General features: G+C 39.3%; 2 protein-coding genes across 5 annotated transcripts in view; both read left to right on the top strand.

Moving 5' to 3' along the window:
* The window catches only part of tfdp2 (transcription factor Dp-2), a 52,903-nt gene extending 37,601 nt beyond the window's left edge, over window positions 1-15,302 (top strand). For all 4 annotated transcript variants that reach the window (XM_079885864.1, XM_079885865.1, XM_079885863.1 and 1 more), the window contains 7 exons: window positions 3,918-4,080; window positions 4,883-5,029; window positions 7,098-7,166; window positions 10,406-10,557; window positions 10,961-11,127; window positions 13,292-13,334; window positions 13,427-15,302. In XM_079885864.1, the coding sequence (XP_079741990.1) occupies window positions 3,918-4,080; window positions 4,883-5,029; window positions 7,098-7,166; window positions 10,406-10,557; window positions 10,961-11,127; window positions 13,292-13,334; window positions 13,427-13,544 (859 nt within the window). In that variant the 3' untranslated portion in view covers window positions 13,545-15,302. The remainder of the gene's footprint in view (window positions 1-3,917; window positions 4,081-4,882; window positions 5,030-7,097; window positions 7,167-10,405; window positions 10,558-10,960; window positions 11,128-13,291; window positions 13,335-13,426) is intronic.
* A 1,024-nt stretch (window positions 15,303-16,326) lies between these two features.
* The window catches only part of atp1b3b (ATPase Na+/K+ transporting subunit beta 3b), a 30,411-nt gene continuing 28,234 nt past the window's right edge, over window positions 16,327-18,503 (top strand). Inside the window, exon 1 of the mRNA XM_079886428.1 lies at window positions 16,327-16,605. Coding sequence (XP_079742554.1) covers window positions 16,500-16,605 — 106 coding nt within the window. The 5' untranslated portion in view covers window positions 16,327-16,499. The remainder of the gene's footprint in view (window positions 16,606-18,503) is intronic.

Raw genomic sequence — 18,503 nt, 5'->3', positions numbered from 1 at the left:
AGTAATCAACTGAGGAAGTTTCATGGTGATATCTATTATTTTAAAATTTTACCCTATTCACCTGTAGTGTCTCGCCTTAATGGGCTTAAAGGGATACTCCACTTTTTTTTGGAAATAGGCTCATTTTACAACTCCCCCAGAGTTAAACAGTTGAGTTTTACCGTTTTCGAATCCATTCAGCCGAGTTTCTGATATTTAGAAGAATATCAGTAACCAGACAGTTTCTGGTCTCATTGACTTCCATAGTGGGAAAAAAATGTATACTATGGAAGTCAATGAGACCAGAAACTGTCTGTTTTACTCCAAAAAAAGTGGAGTATCCCTTTAAATATTATAAAAGCTTGTGTACTCCGGACCAGGCTGCCACATTGGCTCAAAGGGTTTGGAGCGGGACTGTCTAGGGCAGGGGTGCCCAAAGTGAATGGTGTCCGGGATGAATTTTAAATGGCCTGCACCTTGTTTATTAAAATGTTAAATGGCCCACCACATATAATTTACAAATCATGCAGTTTCACAGTGTCAGCACAAGGCGACCGCGCTAGATTTTAGGCCAGGTTTTGCTGTAAACCGTGAGCGAAACAAAATGTGATAACTGACAAGCACTGCCATTTGTGTTGCTTATGAGAAGCATTAAACGCGCCAGAAGTGGAACGAAACCGACGCACCATTTATTATCTCTGCTGCCCAAAGGACAGCACAGTACGAGCTCAGAACAAGTGCGCTTACTCGCTCACCAGTGATGATACAAACACAAATGTCTTGGTGATTTAAACGAATTAAAAGACATTCTCAACAACACTGACACAGAAAACACAACATTCAGTTCAGAATACCTTTCAATCCACAAATCACTAACATTTACCATGGATTTACTGTGGTAAGACTAACTGTAAATGGAATGTGGGATTTTCATATCGAGTTTTATTATATTATTAATATAGACATGTATTAAATATTAAAGGAGTAAATATAAATATAGGGCAAATTACAGAAACAAATAGTTGATTTTAATTAGAGTAGAGTTGTAACTCAGTAAAAATGTTACCCTTTAAAAATTAGTTTGTTGAAATTTTACAGATAGCATTCGGGAAACCTGTTTGAATATGGTCACTTCATCGTTAATAACTAAATATTTGCAATTTTATATTCCAGTTTGATAGATGTTTCCTGTTTAGGCCCCCGTGAATTATTTGTAGCGTTTCTTTGAATTGCTCACAGTACAAACACAGACACAGACCGTTACCCTTCTGTGACTCTCCTCGTTTTTGCTGCATTCTGGCAGATGTGTCTTCTCCTGCGAAAGGTCAGATGAATCTCCCTCCCCCTCTCCTCTCTTTCCACTTCCTCTTTTCCAGCCCTCCATCTCTCTCTCTCTCTCTCTCTCTCTCTCTCTCTCTCTCTCTCTCTCTCTCTCTCTCTCTCTCTCTCTCTCTCTCTCTCTCTTTTCTGTCCTGAGACTGCATTTCTCTGATGCTAAAACATTCTTCACAGGGGGGAACACATCTCCGCACTGTTGCTAAGCAGAAACCAGTGTGTGTGTGCATGTATGTTATGTGCAAATGCATGTCATATTCACAGTCTCACACACACACACACACACACACAGAGCTGCGTGAGAGTCCCTCTTACAGCATTGCAGTACTTCCATTCAATTAGGGGTGAATGTTGGTGAGCTGGGGGTCTGGAACTAATTTGTCCTGACGACTGAAACCCCAATCAGCCGCTACTGCACCACCCCCCCCACCCCTCCCCCCGTGTTCCTCCTGTTTCTCCGCACCTCTCTCCTTCATTGAGCGACAGTTACGTAATTCACCCCACAGTGCAGTGGCGTTTTTTCATACAGCATGTGTGTGAGAGAGAAAGAGTGAGTGAATTTTCCTCCGGACTTTTCCCGTTTGTGTACTTGGCACACCATCGAACCCTGAGCCCATCTCTTTGTTTTAACTCTCACAAGCCGCTCGCACGCACCACAGCCTCTGCGGCACACATGCACTCGACATCGGATGGTGCATCACGGCATGAGGAACAACGGTGTAATAATGTAATGATCCGTACACGGGTTATGTAACCTGCTAGTACCTGTAAAGCCCAGAGTATACTTCAGATTTTACGTCTGTTCTAGCGTATGCGTATAGCAGAATGCACGGCCTTTTAAATTATACTTAATTTGATAGCGATGGTTATTTTTATAGCGCTGGCATCATGAGCACAAGTCAGAATGATATTTAAATCTATTTTGTTATTCTCATGTTGTCTGTGTTATTCAAGCGGCAACCTTCCTGTCTCTCTGGAAGGGACTTAAACTGCAGTTCATCGACTGGCCACTAGAGACTGGATGCAAAAGAGAGTCAATCCCATAGACCCCCATGTTAATATGCCCAACTTTACAGCAGAAGAGATATGTTAACAGCCCGGAGAAAAAAAAAAAAGTGGTTTTGGTCTATATAGCTAATTTTGCCCTTCATGACAACTGTGAGGGGGGTGAATTTTTGTATAACTCACCTGTTTAAATTATATTAGCCTCAAAGTTGTGCATAATTAAGGGCGTGGTCACTTGAGTGACAGGTGGATTGCTTTAAGCTTAAAAAAGGCTCTTCAGAAACCTACGGGTGACTTCACGGACACTATGTCCATTGTTTTATACGGTCTATGGTTTTATTTGTGACACATGTTCACCGCCCCTTTCTCTGTCCTTCATTAATAAATTGAGTGAATGAGTGTGGTTGTATGCATTGCAGTGGTGCTGTCGACGTCACGTTGAGTCAGTCACTCGCACTCTCACACACGTATCATGTGTGTGCTTGATTTCCCACCTCTGTGGTTGAACTTGACGCATCTTGCAGTGAGCTACAGTGACACACGACCCAGGGCCAAGGACCCAGTGAAACACGAAGCACACATGAAAATGTGCACACACATGCATGCTGGGAGCACAAAGAGTGTCACAGCCCTGGACATGCTGTCTCTTTGCCAGATTGTGTGTGTGTTTTGGTTAGTGAGATATAGGATCACACGCTTGAATCAACAAATGACAAATAGGATATGATGGGTGTAAATGAAATATAGGGTGAAAAGTGATTGTGCAACATATATCTGCTATTTGTAACAGGAAAGAAGTGTCTCAAGGCAATCTCGAACGCGTCGTCTACAGTTACAGAGAACAGAGCTGTTTGCTGGTTCACAAACCACTTTAAACAACAGCCTGTCAGAAGACTTCCTAAGGCCACATCCACACGAAGCCAGAGCTTTCCCTCTCCGATGTTTTTTTTTTTTTTTTTTCTCGTTCAAAATTTTTTTTTCGTAAGCAAGAATATCTGCGTACACACAAAACCACTGAAACCGACTCAAATCGCAACAGCGTTTTGGTGGCCTAAAAATGCTAACTTTTAAAAACAGGTTTCAGAGTGCAAGTTTTTGAAAACGATACCATGATCGTCTCTGCGTAAACTACAAAAACATGAATTTGTGAAAACGGCGCATGTGTATTACATGTTCAGTCTATAGGCACGTAGTGTTTCTTTACAAAGTAGCATTGCCAACTACTGGCCTGGCATGAATAATACAGCATTTAAATCATTTTCGCGGATCCGTGTGAACAGAGATCATTTTGACATTGTTGTCGTCTGTTCGTGGAAAATGCAAAGGAAAAACTTTTCTATTTTTAGTATATCGTTGTCGTGTGAACGTACCCCTAGTATAAATGTTTTTTTGTATTATAGTATGTTTTACTACAATGCATTCATTTACATTTATTTTTATTTATGTGTGTGTGTGTGTGTGTGTGTGTGTGTGTGTGTGTGTGTTGAATATTGATTTGCTTTCTATTAAAAATGAATGCTACTAATCTTGACAATCTTTATTGTACTACTTAGTGTCCAACTAACAAAGAAACTCTCTCTTCCTCTGTGTCTCTGCAGTAAGAGATTGAAGAGGGCGGATAAGAACGGGAAAGGCCTGAGGCACTTCTCCATGAAGGTGTGCGAGAAGGTGCAAAAGAAAGGCACCACGTCTTACAACGAGGTGGCCGATGAGCTGGTGTCTGAGTTCACACACGCCAGCAGCCTGATGCCCGCCGACTCGGTGAGTGCCACGAGATCATGATAAGGCTTTAAGCTTGATTTCTAATTCTTTTTTACTGTTGGTCTGTTTAGAGATTTGAAAAAAAAAAGAAAAAAAAAACCTTTACCACAAGTATTAAAATTGGGCGCATAACTCCCGCACTCAGCCTTAAAAGTCATGGATTTTACATAATGCTTTCTTACAGAGCCATTTGATATTGATCTAAAAAGACTGTCCTTATCTTGTACTGCTCTTTCAGATATGAAATATGCATAGAGTAACCATTATGCCTCACTTAAATGACCATCACTTACTCAGTGTCTGTTTACACAACAGAATAATACAGAACTGGACCAATAAAACACGGTAAAGTTCTACAGGTTCCTCCTGCGGCCTCTCATGTTAATATGAGCTGTGATTCATCGGCCTGTGGTTTATGAAGAACGTTGAGCACTTCCAGTCGCACTGCACAGCGTCCACCTCTCGTCTGGCCGTATCCCAAAACCATAAGCAGGAGCAGACACTTAATGTTGATCTCAGATAATATGTCTTTTATAATGAGAGTTTGAGTTTGGGTTTTGACCGCTGGCCTCAGATCATTGCATAACAAGTGTTTCTACCTGGAGTGAGAGTGGCGTGTTGTGAATATTTTCCGGTATTAGTTCTGACAGTCCACCAGTTTTTAATCTCTCTGCCCTGGAATGCTAGAAGGACAAAGACTCAGAGTCAAAAGACTTTAGCGCAGACGCAAAGGGTTTGGGCTGCGACTGGACTCTTCATGTGCTTTGTGACATTAATAGATGGTGTGTGTTTGCACTTGCAGCAAGCGTACGACCAGAAGAACATCCGCCGGCGTGTGTATGACGCACTCAACGTGTTGATGGCCATGAACATCATCTCCAAAGAGAAGAAGGAGATACGCTGGATTGGCCTTCCCACCAACTCAGCCCAAGAGTGTCACAACTTAGAGGTGGGTGTGTGTGAAAAGACACATTCACTATCACAAATGACCTTCCCATTGATCCCAAAGAAGATACGTGCATGTGCGTCATCTTCCGGTTAAGCGTTCTGGCTAAAAGCCCCAATATACTTCAAGGGAAATTGTAAAACAAACTCGTGTGACGTCGTTTCAAACAAAATCTGGCCAAACGAAGGTTGTTTGGAATTCATTTAGGGAGATTGAAACAGCTTGCCAAAGTAATTGAATAATTACACATAATTATTTGTACATATGGGAGTAAACAAACTCACACACCAGTGAACTGCATTTTTGGCAAAGCCCTGCTGTGAACTGAGCCGGGCTGGGCACTTTAAAGTCTCAATTTTAATTTCAGGAGGGTTTAAATCTGGGGATGGGAAAACAAGAAATCACAATATTGCTTAGATGTGGTAATTAAACTTTAAATGGCTATGATTTAATCAATGAAATACCAGCACTGCATGTTTCAGTGTAAAGACGCAGTGCTGTTGAGCTTTTTACGTGCACGCGCTTTTAGAGCGGTTTGCTATCACCAAATAGCCCACATTTATGCCAAGTGTTTGTTTTGATCTACTGCTGATAAATAATAAATGTGTTTATAATGCGTATGTAATGCCTATGCTATGATGATAAGCGCAGCACTGCTTTATGTAACCGCTATAATCCTGCTGTTCCACAAGCGCCACCTTCTGGCATAGAGTGAATTTGCATTTTCACCTATATTTTACCCATACAGTATTTTTACGTTTTCTTTTACAAGTTTGGGTCTGTTTGACGGAGAGGTCGGGCCAGTACTGCATTCTTGTATATGTGTTTTATTTCTTGCAAACCTTAATGATTGTTTGTTTTGTTTTTGTTTTTTTTGTCATAAATTTAAATTTGTAGTTACAATTTGTCACCACTTGTGTACTACCATCTACCATCAGCTTGAAAGTATTTTTATGAAGTTATAGTAGTCAAAAGAGTTACATTTATATCTATAATATTACAAATCAATTGATTTAGTTTTTTGCTTGTTGGTTTTTTGTAAAGAAATTGACATTTGATGCGTATTATTAAATATTAATACAAATATTTTAACTTCAATAAAAATATTTATCAGTATTAATATTTTTATCGAGATATATAAGAATATATGGCTAAAAATATAAAGTTTTTATAGTGGAGCCAGTGTAAACGCTGACAGGGCAAGCAAAACTCTGATCTACTACAGAACGGGTCGACAGACTTTATTGTTGAACATACACTTGTTTATTCACTGATTTGGAATATCTCAATTATCTTCGACGGGGTCATTTTGCAAAATTGCCAGTGTTTTTGGCACCCAGAATCCAGATTAATACAGGCACATCTGTCTGTCTAATTCAGATTTCAACTAACCAGAATATTGGTTAAATTGGGGTATGGGAATCAATGCCCAAGACACAGTCTTACACAGATTGTGGTTAATAAGTGAACAGCTTGTTCTTTTATCAAGGAAAGGTCATGAATGTTTTAAGCAAAACCTAATCGACACGCACAGATTTTTGCCTGTTACCCAGTTCGCTTTGAGTGTGTAACAGGAGGAACAACCTGATCATTTCAAAGTCTTGTATAAATGCTAATGTCTATTGCCAGTTTATTGATTTGCATGTAAACCCAAATGCAAAGTTTTCAGCGTTTTGTAATGTATATGAACATATTCGCTGAAGACAATCAAGTAAGATTTATTTTTATTATTATTTATTTTATCTGGGCCATATCATTTGTGTTCTTGTATGTAATAGAGACACAGGTAGGTACTTTAATACTAGCCAGTCTAGCTTTGAGCAGGCATTGGCAATGAGGACACAATGTGTGTGTTTGTAAAGCCGGACACCATCTGTTAGTGTCACATCTGTGGTTGCCTGACAGACAGAAACACAGGGTGAATGGAGGATGATGATGATGAGAGGAAGGGTGGGGGGAGCAGCTCATACACCTTATCTGTTATCTGTGTGTTTCTGCACTCTAAATATAGAAATACATGACAGATATGTACATATTTACGTGTGTGTGTGTGTGTGTGGTCATCTTTCAGCTGGAAAAACAGAAGCGTTTGGAAAGAATCCGACAGAAAAGAGCCCAGCTAGAGGAGCTAATATTACAGGTTTGTACCACACCTGTTAGTGTGTGTGTGTGTGTGTGTGAGGTTTTGGTAGGGAAGCTTTCCGACCTCGCAGCAAAAATTCCAAACACCACTACATATGGGAATCATCTGTAGAAAATGAATTTAACGATTCCCATTCTGATTCCACTTAGTGATTCTGGTACTTTAACATTTAACTCTTCATTTATCCATCCATTTTAGTACTTTAGAGGAAGCTCACACCAATATAAGGACAGTTACTCAAAGTACTTCAGTGACTTAAAAGTACTCCAACTGATTGTTTATGAATGAGTCGTTAGACAATTCAAACGTTGATTTGTGAATTTAAGACAGATTCATGAGTCTTTTTGACTCAATCATAGAAATGACTCATGGTTCATGTGTTAGAATCAGTAACGGGACAATACTAGAGCTGAAAATATTTAAACCTCACAATCCAATCTGTTTCCAAATCGCAATCTGAAACAATTCATGATTTACTTTTTTTATTATTATTAATGAATGAGTTTACTGACTTTGAATATCAATTTTATTTGTTGATTTTTATTCAATTGTATAAAAAATTACTTTTTAAATGAGAAATTAATAATAAATCAAAACAATTGTATGTTAGAAATTATTAACTAACTAAATATAGCTTCCAAACACACACTGACTGTGTTGTATGTTGGCCGAGAGAGCTCAACACGCTGCAACTGAAGAAAACACACGCAAATAGAAAAAACACCAGCAAATTAGTAAACATCCTCATCAGTTTGACAGCACATGTGCTTCAAATACTCACAACTCAACCAAATACAGAAACTCGCTACAAATACTCACAACGCAACCAAATATGCAAACGTATTAAAAACACTCACAATGCAACCAAATGCACAAGCGTGTTGCAAATACTCACAACGCAACCAAGTACGCAAGCGTGTTGCAAATACTCACAACGCAACCAAGTACGCAAGCGTGTTGCAAATACTCACAACCAGGGCCTGAAGTTAACTTTTTTGACCACCAGCCACTGTGGCAGGTGGATTTAAAAATCCACCCGCCACAGTGACGTTTTACCAGCCAATTTTTTTTTTTTTTTTTTTGCCTCATAAAAGGTAAAAAAAAAAAAAAAGGATTTGCACAAACATTTGTTCTTTAACTTGTAAGAATACACATTTAAGTGCTGTCAAGTTATTAACGAGATCCATACAAGTAACTCTTAGAATACAGATATAGACCTAGTGCAGCTCGTATGCAAACAAATCACACGCGGCTGTACTAAATTAATATTGTTATTACTGGTAAAGTTACCGGGTAGGCTACCGGACATTTGGACACAACATCTGTGCATCTGTCATTGTAGGCTACTGTAGCCTATGTCAACGTTGCATTATCTCATCTCATCTCACCAACAGTTTAATACAACTCACACATTCAAACGTAACTTAGTCAGAGAAGACGCATCTTTCTCTCCGATCACATACGTTCCGAAACACTCAAACTGCGCTGCTTTCACAGATGCTTTCTTTACTCCAGTAATGTGCCGCCACATTTTTAGCTAAAATCCAACGAAACATACAACTTCGTTTGAATGTCAAAGAACAGTGGCAAAAAAAAAACACACACACACACACACACACACACACACACACACAAAAAAAAAACAATCGCCCCTTTAGTTACTGTTGCTATGTCCAACAAGCTACACCGCGCGCGCTCACGCCAAACCATGATGTCACGCAATGAAAAACACATCGCGCAGCAGAGACACTGACAACACGCTGACAGACAAGACAGTCCAGGTTACTTTTGATATTAAACAAAGTCTCAACGTTAAAATGTGGTCATTTTTAAAGAAATTTAGACAATACCGTTTTGTGGCTCTGTAATGTATCTTGACAGATAGCTGTGGTGCCTCAAGTTAAAGCTGCTCGTGAACCGATCATCTCTTCCTTCTAGTTAATTTATAGCATCAAATAAACATGAATGAACATAAGAAGGAATGTAGTTTTAACTGCGGAAAGATGTCAGTAGGCTTACTCAGTACACTCCGTTTTTTCAAGTTCAAATCCTCCAACGTTGAACTCTCCTGACTGCTTTGTCGGACAAAAAAGGCGGATTATGATTGGCCAGATCGCCTGTCAATCAAACTCCCCGCGAAGGGTCGATTCTCATTGGCTGCCTGCCAATGTGGCTGGTAGATTGACAGTGTTACCCGCCAATTGAAGAATTCACCCGCATTTGGCGTGTGGTCGGGTGTTAATTTCAGGCCCTGCTCACAACGCAACCAAGTACGCAAGCGTGTTGCAAATACTCACAACGCAACCAAGTACGCAAACGTGTTGCAAATACTCACAACGCAACGCAACGAGATCACCCTTGTATTTAGCTTCAACCTTATGCAAGTTACTTGTTTGATGGTTTTGTATGTGTGTTTGTGTGCAATTGCAGTAAGCAGAAAACAACTGTCTCTAGCATACACAAGTGCCATTGTACATGAACAGAAAAAAAAACAAATCGATTCTAAATCATTGAATAGCGAGTCGCGTTGCATCACATAATTTTTTTTTTCTCCAACCCCTACAAAACATATCAGCAACATGAAACTCAAAAACTGCTGAAAAAAATCTTTGTCTAGTTAGTGCCATCAATGCTAACCAGCCTCACTCCATTACCTCAGTAGAAGAGAAGAATAGAGGAGTAAAAGCAGCAGATGAGAGGGGGAATGAGACGTTAACAGTGGCCAGCTGTGGAAAAGCAGCAATCTCATATTATTGATTCATTTTTTTTAAAGTGAGATGAGACGGTCATTCATCTCCTGCAGTCAAATTAAAGCCCACACACAGGAAATCACTGCGGTCTGTTTGTGTTGATGTGTGACATTAACACCGAAAGTACGTACTATAGATGAGCGTAAGTGATACGCCATGTGATGCAACAGATCACATCTGATCCATCCACACATCACTGACTTCATCACGGAGGCCTTGGGATATTGATCAGGACTTGCACTGCCGCAGTCTTGGAGCTTGGAGGACTGCTGGAGCGCTAAATTAAAATGCATTGGCTCAGTTCTAGTCTCTGACCAACCCCCACACACCCCGAGACTAACATGAGTTAGCGTCTGTGTATGCATGTTAATGCTACGACTACTCAAAGCTTTGTATTTATCAACATGCTGACTGATTTAATGTCAATAAGTGCTGAAACGCTCTGTGTACATGTGTGGTGAATTGTGCATCTCTTCCCGCGAGCAGCAGATCGCCTTCAAGAATCTGGTGCAGAGGAACCAGGCCAACGAAGTGTCATCCCAGTCAACTCCCCCTCCAGGATCTGTCATTCAGCTTCCCTTCATCATTCTCAACACAGACGTGCGCACCGTCATCGACTGCTCCATCTCCAGTGACAAGTACGAGATTTCTCTTCTGTAGAAATATCCTCCACAGGGTGAAAGAGCAGATTTGTGCTCTTTTTATTTGATGTCTTTTTAATTAAAAGAGTAATTTCACAATATTACTGTTTTACTGTATTTTAGATGATTTTAGCATTTGTTTGCGCTTCATATTAGTTTCATTTAAGCGCAAGCATTTTCATGGTTGTCCGATTCTTTTCCACAAACTGGTTCTTTCGGACAGCTCTTTTCGATGAACCGATTTACTGGTTTGTTTACGCAATCACGCAATGACGTCAAATATATGCAATTCTATTATCAAAGAACCCAATAATGACGTGAAACATGAATGTTTTACATGTCTCAAGCATATAAAGTGAATAAAACTAAACTGAACACACAAACTCATTCCTCCAAACAGGTGTGAATACCTCTTTAACTTTGATAACACATTTGAGATCCATGATGACGTTGAGATCCTGAAGCGGATGGGCATGTCTTTGGGGCTTGAGAACGGCACATGCTCTCCAGAAAACCTCAACATGGCCAAATCTCTAGTGCCCAAGTCTCTGGAGGCTTATGTCACCAGTAAGTATCTCACGTCACACTTCTCTTAAACCTCCTTTTCAATCATTTTTGCTCGTGTGAATGCTTGTGCCTGACAGGATCTCTCCCAAAACATCAACATATCACAGTTCTGATAGATAATATAGTTTGAATAGATTAAGTAATTATCATGGATCTTAAAATAACTCTTCTTGCTTTTACTTTACTGATGCTAATGCATGATTGTAAATGGCTTCTTTGTCTCTTCAAAAGAGACACTTCACTACAGTCATCTTTGTGTAAAGGATTATTCAGCTCCCAATTATCTACAGCTCTCAAGTGTAATAAAGCAGGACAAAAAGAAAATGGAGTTAATGCAGGACTGTACTGTGGTTTCACCCCTCATCTCCCATGCGGACAGTAACAAGACACACAGATCAGTGCAGAGCCGAGAGTGTGATGTGTTTGTAGCTACATGCCCCATCTGCCACAAAATCTGCAAGTCACACTTTGGCAGAGTCCTAAATTAACACTCACCAAACCTCAATTTCTCAGTAATGAACATTTTTAGGCAGCTGATACTTGCTTAACCCTATAACGCCTGCTGTATCATGTTTGATACGCACATTTCTACAGCCTCTAAATTATCAACATGATCAAAACTTTACTGATAAACCTGTTGTACACAATCTACTACAAGCCTTCTGTCATCTGATTGATAGTTTAGTTTTTATAGTGACACTTGTTAAAAAAGTATAGAGAGCTTTGATCATAAAATTAAGCATTTTTAAAGGCTTATTATTAGGAGATATAGAGTGACGACTGATATTTATGCATAGAATGCAAGTATTCTCTTATACTGTCATAAAGATCTCATTGAGCACATTTACATGCATGGTAGTACGCTGATAACTCACAAAGTTTAATTAAGTTTATTGAAATAACCTGTTGCCCGGGTTTACATGCAAACCAATAACCCAACAACACAAGTAAACAGTGTTCACAAGACTGATAGTGTGGTTTTGGTGTGGCTTTCCTGAGAGTGTGGTTAAAACGTGAGCATTTCATTTATGTCGGTTGTGATGTTAAATAAAGCATTTAAAACCTTAAGAAGAGTATTGCAACTTGCAAACACACACACACACACACATATATATAAATGATGAAGATGATGATATTTGCAGCATGTGTGTGTTGTGTATATGTATGTTTTTTTCATATTTTTCATCAGGCTTTTATAATAGTACTAATATACTGTGTATGTGTGTGTATATATATATATATATATATATATGTATAAATATGTGTGTGTGTATGTATGTACTTTATTTATTTATTTATTTATTTATTTATTTATTGTTCAGGATCAATAAAGTACTAAAATGGATGGATAAATGAAGAGTTAAATGTTAAAGTACCAGAATCACTAAGTGGAATCAGAATGGGAATCGTTAAATTCATTTTCTACAGATGATTCCCATATGTAGTGGTGTTTGGAATTTTTGCTGCGAGGTCGGAAAGCTTCCCTACCAAAACCTCACACACACACACACACACACTAACAGGTGTGGTACAAACCTGTAATATTAGCTCCTCTAGCTGGGCTCTTTTCTGTCGGATTCTTTCCCAACGCTTCTGTTTCTCCAGCTGAAAGATGACCACACGAGATCAGGATCAATAAACTTCCATTTCAAAAATAAAATTCAGACTTTCTTTATTTTAGCTCCTCTAAAACTTTTTTATTTCATGTCAGGCTTTATAGGATTAATACAAACTATAATATAAATATATTTCAGGTAAATCAGAGACAGTCAGCTAAGAAAAAGTTACCATCTCAAAAATATAAAACATATAAATCAAATATAAAAAACTAAAACTAAAATATATGGAACAAAATAAGACATTGATGTGTTTTTTGCTGCAAATGAGAAAAGCAGCTAAATAATTTCTTTGTCACGGGGACAACAAAATTAATTATATTTTTAATGAATTAAAAATTTTAATTGGTACGATGTTGTGGGTTTTTTTTTTTTCTTTTTTTTCTTTTTTCGTATAAAGCATCAGTCACCGCTTTATACTTCAGCCACAGGCTTCCTTCCTGTTCGGTGAAAGTAAAGTGAAGTGCCTGTCGAGAAGCTGTCTTTATAATAGGGTTCTTGCGTTTGACTTATAATGTCTAAATAAACGTGTGGTTCTGTCCCAACAGACATGGCCAGAAACTCCAGCAGAACCCCTCTCAGCCTCACGAGGTACAGTATGTTGACCAGCACAGTGTCTCCACACATCCATCATTTACAGTAGATAACATGATCTCTCTCTCTCTCTCTCTCTCCGTCCACAGTCGCAGCAGCACTGCCCCTTCACACACCTCAGAGTCCCGCGGACAGACGCCCAGCTCCTTCAACGAGGAAGAGGACGACGAGGACGAAGACGACGACAACCCCTCTTCCCCGGAGTGACGCGCAGGATTCCCGAGCAGAACGCTACACAGGAAATAAGCTGCCACTCCTCTCTATATTACCATATTTTTAGCTTCCCTCACATTCTGTTTCTTCCTCTTTCCCAGTTTGGCTACAAAACGCCAGTAGTCTTTGGCTCCAGGGGAAACGGTTAACTGTACTTCTGTGGCGCTGTTCAGGCTAGAGAGACACAGGTCAGGCCTTAGAGGGAGCGATTAAGTGAAGTTTAACAGATGCCTCGGTCATCTCGGTGTACTTCCAGTCTCTGCTTCCCATCCGGAGGACTTTCAAATTCTTTCCAAACATGTATTTATTTCGGTCATATTTGAATATGACAGTATCTGCGTAGTCCAGTGGGCTAGTGCCACTTTATTTTCTTCTCCGTGGGGATCGGAAAGCAGCGTCCTGATCCGTTCACCGACTGGAAGGACTTTACATAAAAACAAAAATGGAAAATGTTCTTTTTTATAGGTTGATTCAGTGTGATTTTTTGTCATGTTGTATAGTTTATTCCTTGTCATTCATCACAATAGCTGAAGGTCATCTGCCGTTCTGGGTTCGGATAGCTTGCAGCTCGTTGCCTCAAGCTGTGTGAATGTTGCATGTTGGGAGATTTAGTCTTGTTGTGAGTGATTAAAAACACATTTTTGTTGGATTTGAGAGTGGCCGGTATAAAGGAAACAGCCCTGATCCACTCAGGTCGGCATTTTAAACCAACTCAACAGAACTGATATGAATTTTGGTTTGCAAATGTAAGTGTATGTACATGTATACATATATAAACATATAATTTTGGTTACCTCTGGTGTGGTGTTGTCTAGGAAAAAAAAACTGAATACTTCAAAACCATAATATGGTATTATTAAAAATACGAGTTATTAAACCTTGATATTCAGAAATGTAAATCATTTCAGCAGCAATGTCATTTAAGTATTGAAGATTTTAAGTATTTTGAAATACAGTAGTATAACTGCATCGGACATCTCCTTAAAGGGGCTATATGTAAGAATGTTCATATATTAATCACTTTTTTGTATTGCCAATGTGTGTAACGAAACAAACAAACAAAAAAACGACTTCCTAGGTTCTCTATGAAAGCCTGAAGATTGATTTTTATGTGAAGGATGTTTTTTGCCGGGAAAATCAAAAGGATGTGACGTTTGCACGCTCCACAAGCCACTCTTCCATTCAGTGACACGTGAAACGAATGCTTATACAATGTTCAGGATAATAATGAAAGAGCCATTCAGTACTGTAATATCAATGTGTCATGCAAAGAAAAGAGATTGATTCAAACTATAGTCTCACAGACATCTATATAGTCTATGTCTCAAATATAATCAATGTGTTATTCAGAGGGAAGGTGCAGCACATATTCATCAAACGTTGCTCTCTACAAGGTGGGTGGTGTTGGGATGTTCGCTACAAAGGCATTTCAAATGTTTTACTTCGAAGCAAAGAGCGGAAAATAACTTAGCCTTGAATCACATTCAGTCTTTAGTAAGTAACGTGAGCACAAGCAGGAAGTTGCCGTCTGCAGTTCACTTAACGGCCACCGGTGGCGCTAATGAGCTGAATTCTACATAAAGCCCCTTTAAACTGGAAATGAAATCAATATTTTTATGAGTTTGTAGTAAGAGGAAGAGAGGATGATCTAAGAGATTTTGCAAAAAAATATATAAAGCAGTGGTTTTTAACCAGTTGACCAGGACCCACTAGGGGGCAGCAAGATGGCATAAAATCATTTAAAATAAGACCAAAAAAAAAAAAAGGTTAAAATAAGCTAAAAAAAAATCTATGAAAAAAGATGCAATCTGAAATCACACTAGTTGTAATTTATTGTCTTAACAAAAACGGGGTTCTCATTATCTTGTACAACCTGCATATTTTGTATGTGGGGATTATAAAAGTGTGATTTCAAGACATGGAAACAAATTCATATACATTAAGATTTATATACAATTTTATTTGGTAGAATTTGCTTTTTTTTTAGTAAAAGAAACGTTTAGTTATTGGAATTATGGAATGTTATTATTTTATGTAGCCTAATTGCATATCAGAAATATTTTAAAGGGATAGTTTTTTTTTGTTTTTTGTCATCATTTACTCACCCTCGTGTTATTCCAAACCTGTATTACATCAAAAACAAAATAATGAGGAAAATTGTTCCATAAAGGATAACTGAGATCAGACGTCATTCTCAAGCCAAATATAGGCAATCACACAGGCTGACACAGCATTGTTTTATTTACAAAATAATAATGGTTCATCCTATAATTATCATAATGAGCATTTGTAAGAGCATCTGGGTAGCAATAAGGTGTTGAGTCAAAGTTGAGTTAGAATTACCTGAAAGAAAATATCCAATATACCATACATTTGGTATTTTTGTGGGCCTATGTTAACATACTAATAATGTTTATTTTTACTTTTTAAATTTTAGCTGGAAACCATTAACTAAATTGGACGACAAACTAGATATATTTTCATGTTTTAAGATTGTGACAACTTACCCCGGCGGACATGCTCAACACCTTTTTGTCGAGTCAAGATAAAAATAAAAAAATGACTCATTCCGAACCTGTGAATTAGTCAAAGGGGGGAAAAAAAGTGTAATAACTAGCTCCAGGCTCCCTATGAAGGTTTCAGTGGACGTTTTCTGTGCAGCGCAGTTTGCAAACTACGAGGCGTTTCGGTAAACCTTTTACAAATGATGTTGAACGCGCTTCATGCGGCTCCTGTAAATGCGGCGCGGCTCCACCGCGCATGCGCGTCAAGCGCAGTTCAAACGCTGCCAGTGAAGAGCTCGAGCGGACGCACTGCAGTCTCGAGCCTCGTGGAAACACCGCACACCTCTTTATTTCACAACGCGAAGTAGGCAAGCCCGAATCAACGCTTCTTTAGATCTATCCTCATCTACCGTTCTCAAACTGGTTTATTCATCCTGTTCACACCATGTCCAACAAAGAGGAGAAAGCTGACGAGAAACAGTCGAGTTGGAAAGATTTTATCTACAACCCAAGGACGGGGGAATTCATCGGGCGCACTGCGAGCAGTTGGGGTAAGTAATCGTTTTGGGGGGTTTTGTGTTGACAAGTGTCAATTGCACGCCTTTAAAACTAATGTTCAGACACCAAAAATATGATCTACCTAATGGTTGAGGTATTGTTTCACGCATTAAACGGCTACACACACTGTTCTTGACTGAATTGCCCCTAATGCAAAGCTCTGTTGTATTGATAATGATTCTCAAACACATTTGTAACCCAGCGACCTGATCTTTATGGCTCTGTGCTCCAGCCTACCTTTACAGTCCGTTACAATGTGTCAGCATGTGCAGCTCATCATGCATTAGATTTCATTGAGATGCATAAATCTCAAGCCACATACTAATCTAACCATTTAAAACTGTTCATTTAGACCATATCCTTGAGCCATAACCCGAGATGCATGTAATAAAAACGCTGGCAATCGATAGCATATTCTACGACTCCTCTTTATAGAAACCTGAAGTCAGCTAAAATAGATCCTGTTAAAAAAAAAGCTTTATAGAAGGCGTTTAGTAGTAAATGCTTGACTTTAAATCTTAAGCCTACATATGATTCCACTTACTGCAGTAAAAGAATATTACGGTACCATAATCACTTAATACTGTTGCTAAATCAAAACATTGCTTCATTGACGCGATGAATCGGTCGTCAAACATATAGCGAATTTCCGTGATTAATCGGGTTTTAATTTAACAGCATGGCAGATATTCCTCCGCGTTTGTATCCTGCAGTTTCACTTGAGGCTCGAGGTCTATGAATAGCTTTCCTTAATGTCATCACTGCGCTCTCTACAGTAGGCCGGCATGCCACATTAGCTGTGAAATCATGCGTTGAGAGAATAATTTGTACAATAGGCTACGTGTCTGTTATTCGGAACTCGATGAATGGCGGCTCCGAACTCACGGTGCCTCAAATAAACCTCATTTAAAGTCTCTTGTTTTATAGTTTAACTAAATTTGAGAAATCCCCCTCACACAAACACATTAGGGAATGGAATACCATCGCAAACGCGGGAAAAAAGTAACCTTTCATTGGAAATATTGCGATTAGTCGCAGCGATATTCGGCGAGCGAGTATCAACGCGCGCATTCTCTTGGAATGTTTCGGCTGTCAATCATTCACGGCCGTTGTGACGTAGCATCCGCATTCATTCAATATGCAAATTACCTTTGCTGTGGTTCACAGCCTTTGCTTGAGAGGATGAGAGGAAATTTCCACATCCCTTGACACAATTGGTTCACGGAGGGAGGTTGAGGAGAAAAAGCTTTCTGTTCTCTTATTTGAGAGCTTTTAGATATTCAGGAATTTCAGGGCTTGTTTTGCAATCCAGTTTACATGTATATTCTCCTCAAAGCTGTAAAGTGTCCATAATTATCGGTGGGGGTGGGGAGCAATGTCTTAAATACCCAGTTGCTTAGTAACCAGCTTTGCATGAAACTATTTTCTTGTAGTTATGTGCCTCGGTCAATCGATCAGTCGGTGGTGTTCGTGATGCTAAACTCTGCAGTACCTCTCCTTCGCTGGGATGGGTGTTTCTTGATGTGATGCATGAGCTCACGTTCAGCCCCTCCTCCCCGTCTTCCTCCCTGCTTTCCTCTCAAGGTCAAACCGGCTCTCCGCAGGCTCCTGAACCAATAGGCCTCTTGAAGGAAATCAATGTAATTTAAATGAAAACGATCTCCAGCCTTGAGGAATATGACGTGTTATGCAGATCTTTATTCATGGTCCATCAGTGCTTGCAGCTTTAATGGATCTTGGGATTGCTTTACATAATGAGGCCTGGTCATTCTGCTTACCTGGGCTTTTTCTTCTCGGCCTGTGTTCACGTTTTCATGAGAATTGCCTGTATTAGCGTTCAGCCGATGCTGGTATCAGTTTCTAGAGTGGTTGATGGGTTAATGATAGCTTG

The sequence above is a fragment of the Squalius cephalus genome (assembly GCF_949319135.1).
Source record: "Squalius cephalus genome assembly, chromosome: 11".
Classification (NCBI taxonomy): Eukaryota; Metazoa; Chordata; class Actinopteri; order Cypriniformes; family Leuciscidae; genus Squalius; species Squalius cephalus.
Note: the sequence above shows the minus strand (reverse complement) of the source record. Positions and strands in the feature narration are given on the sequence as shown.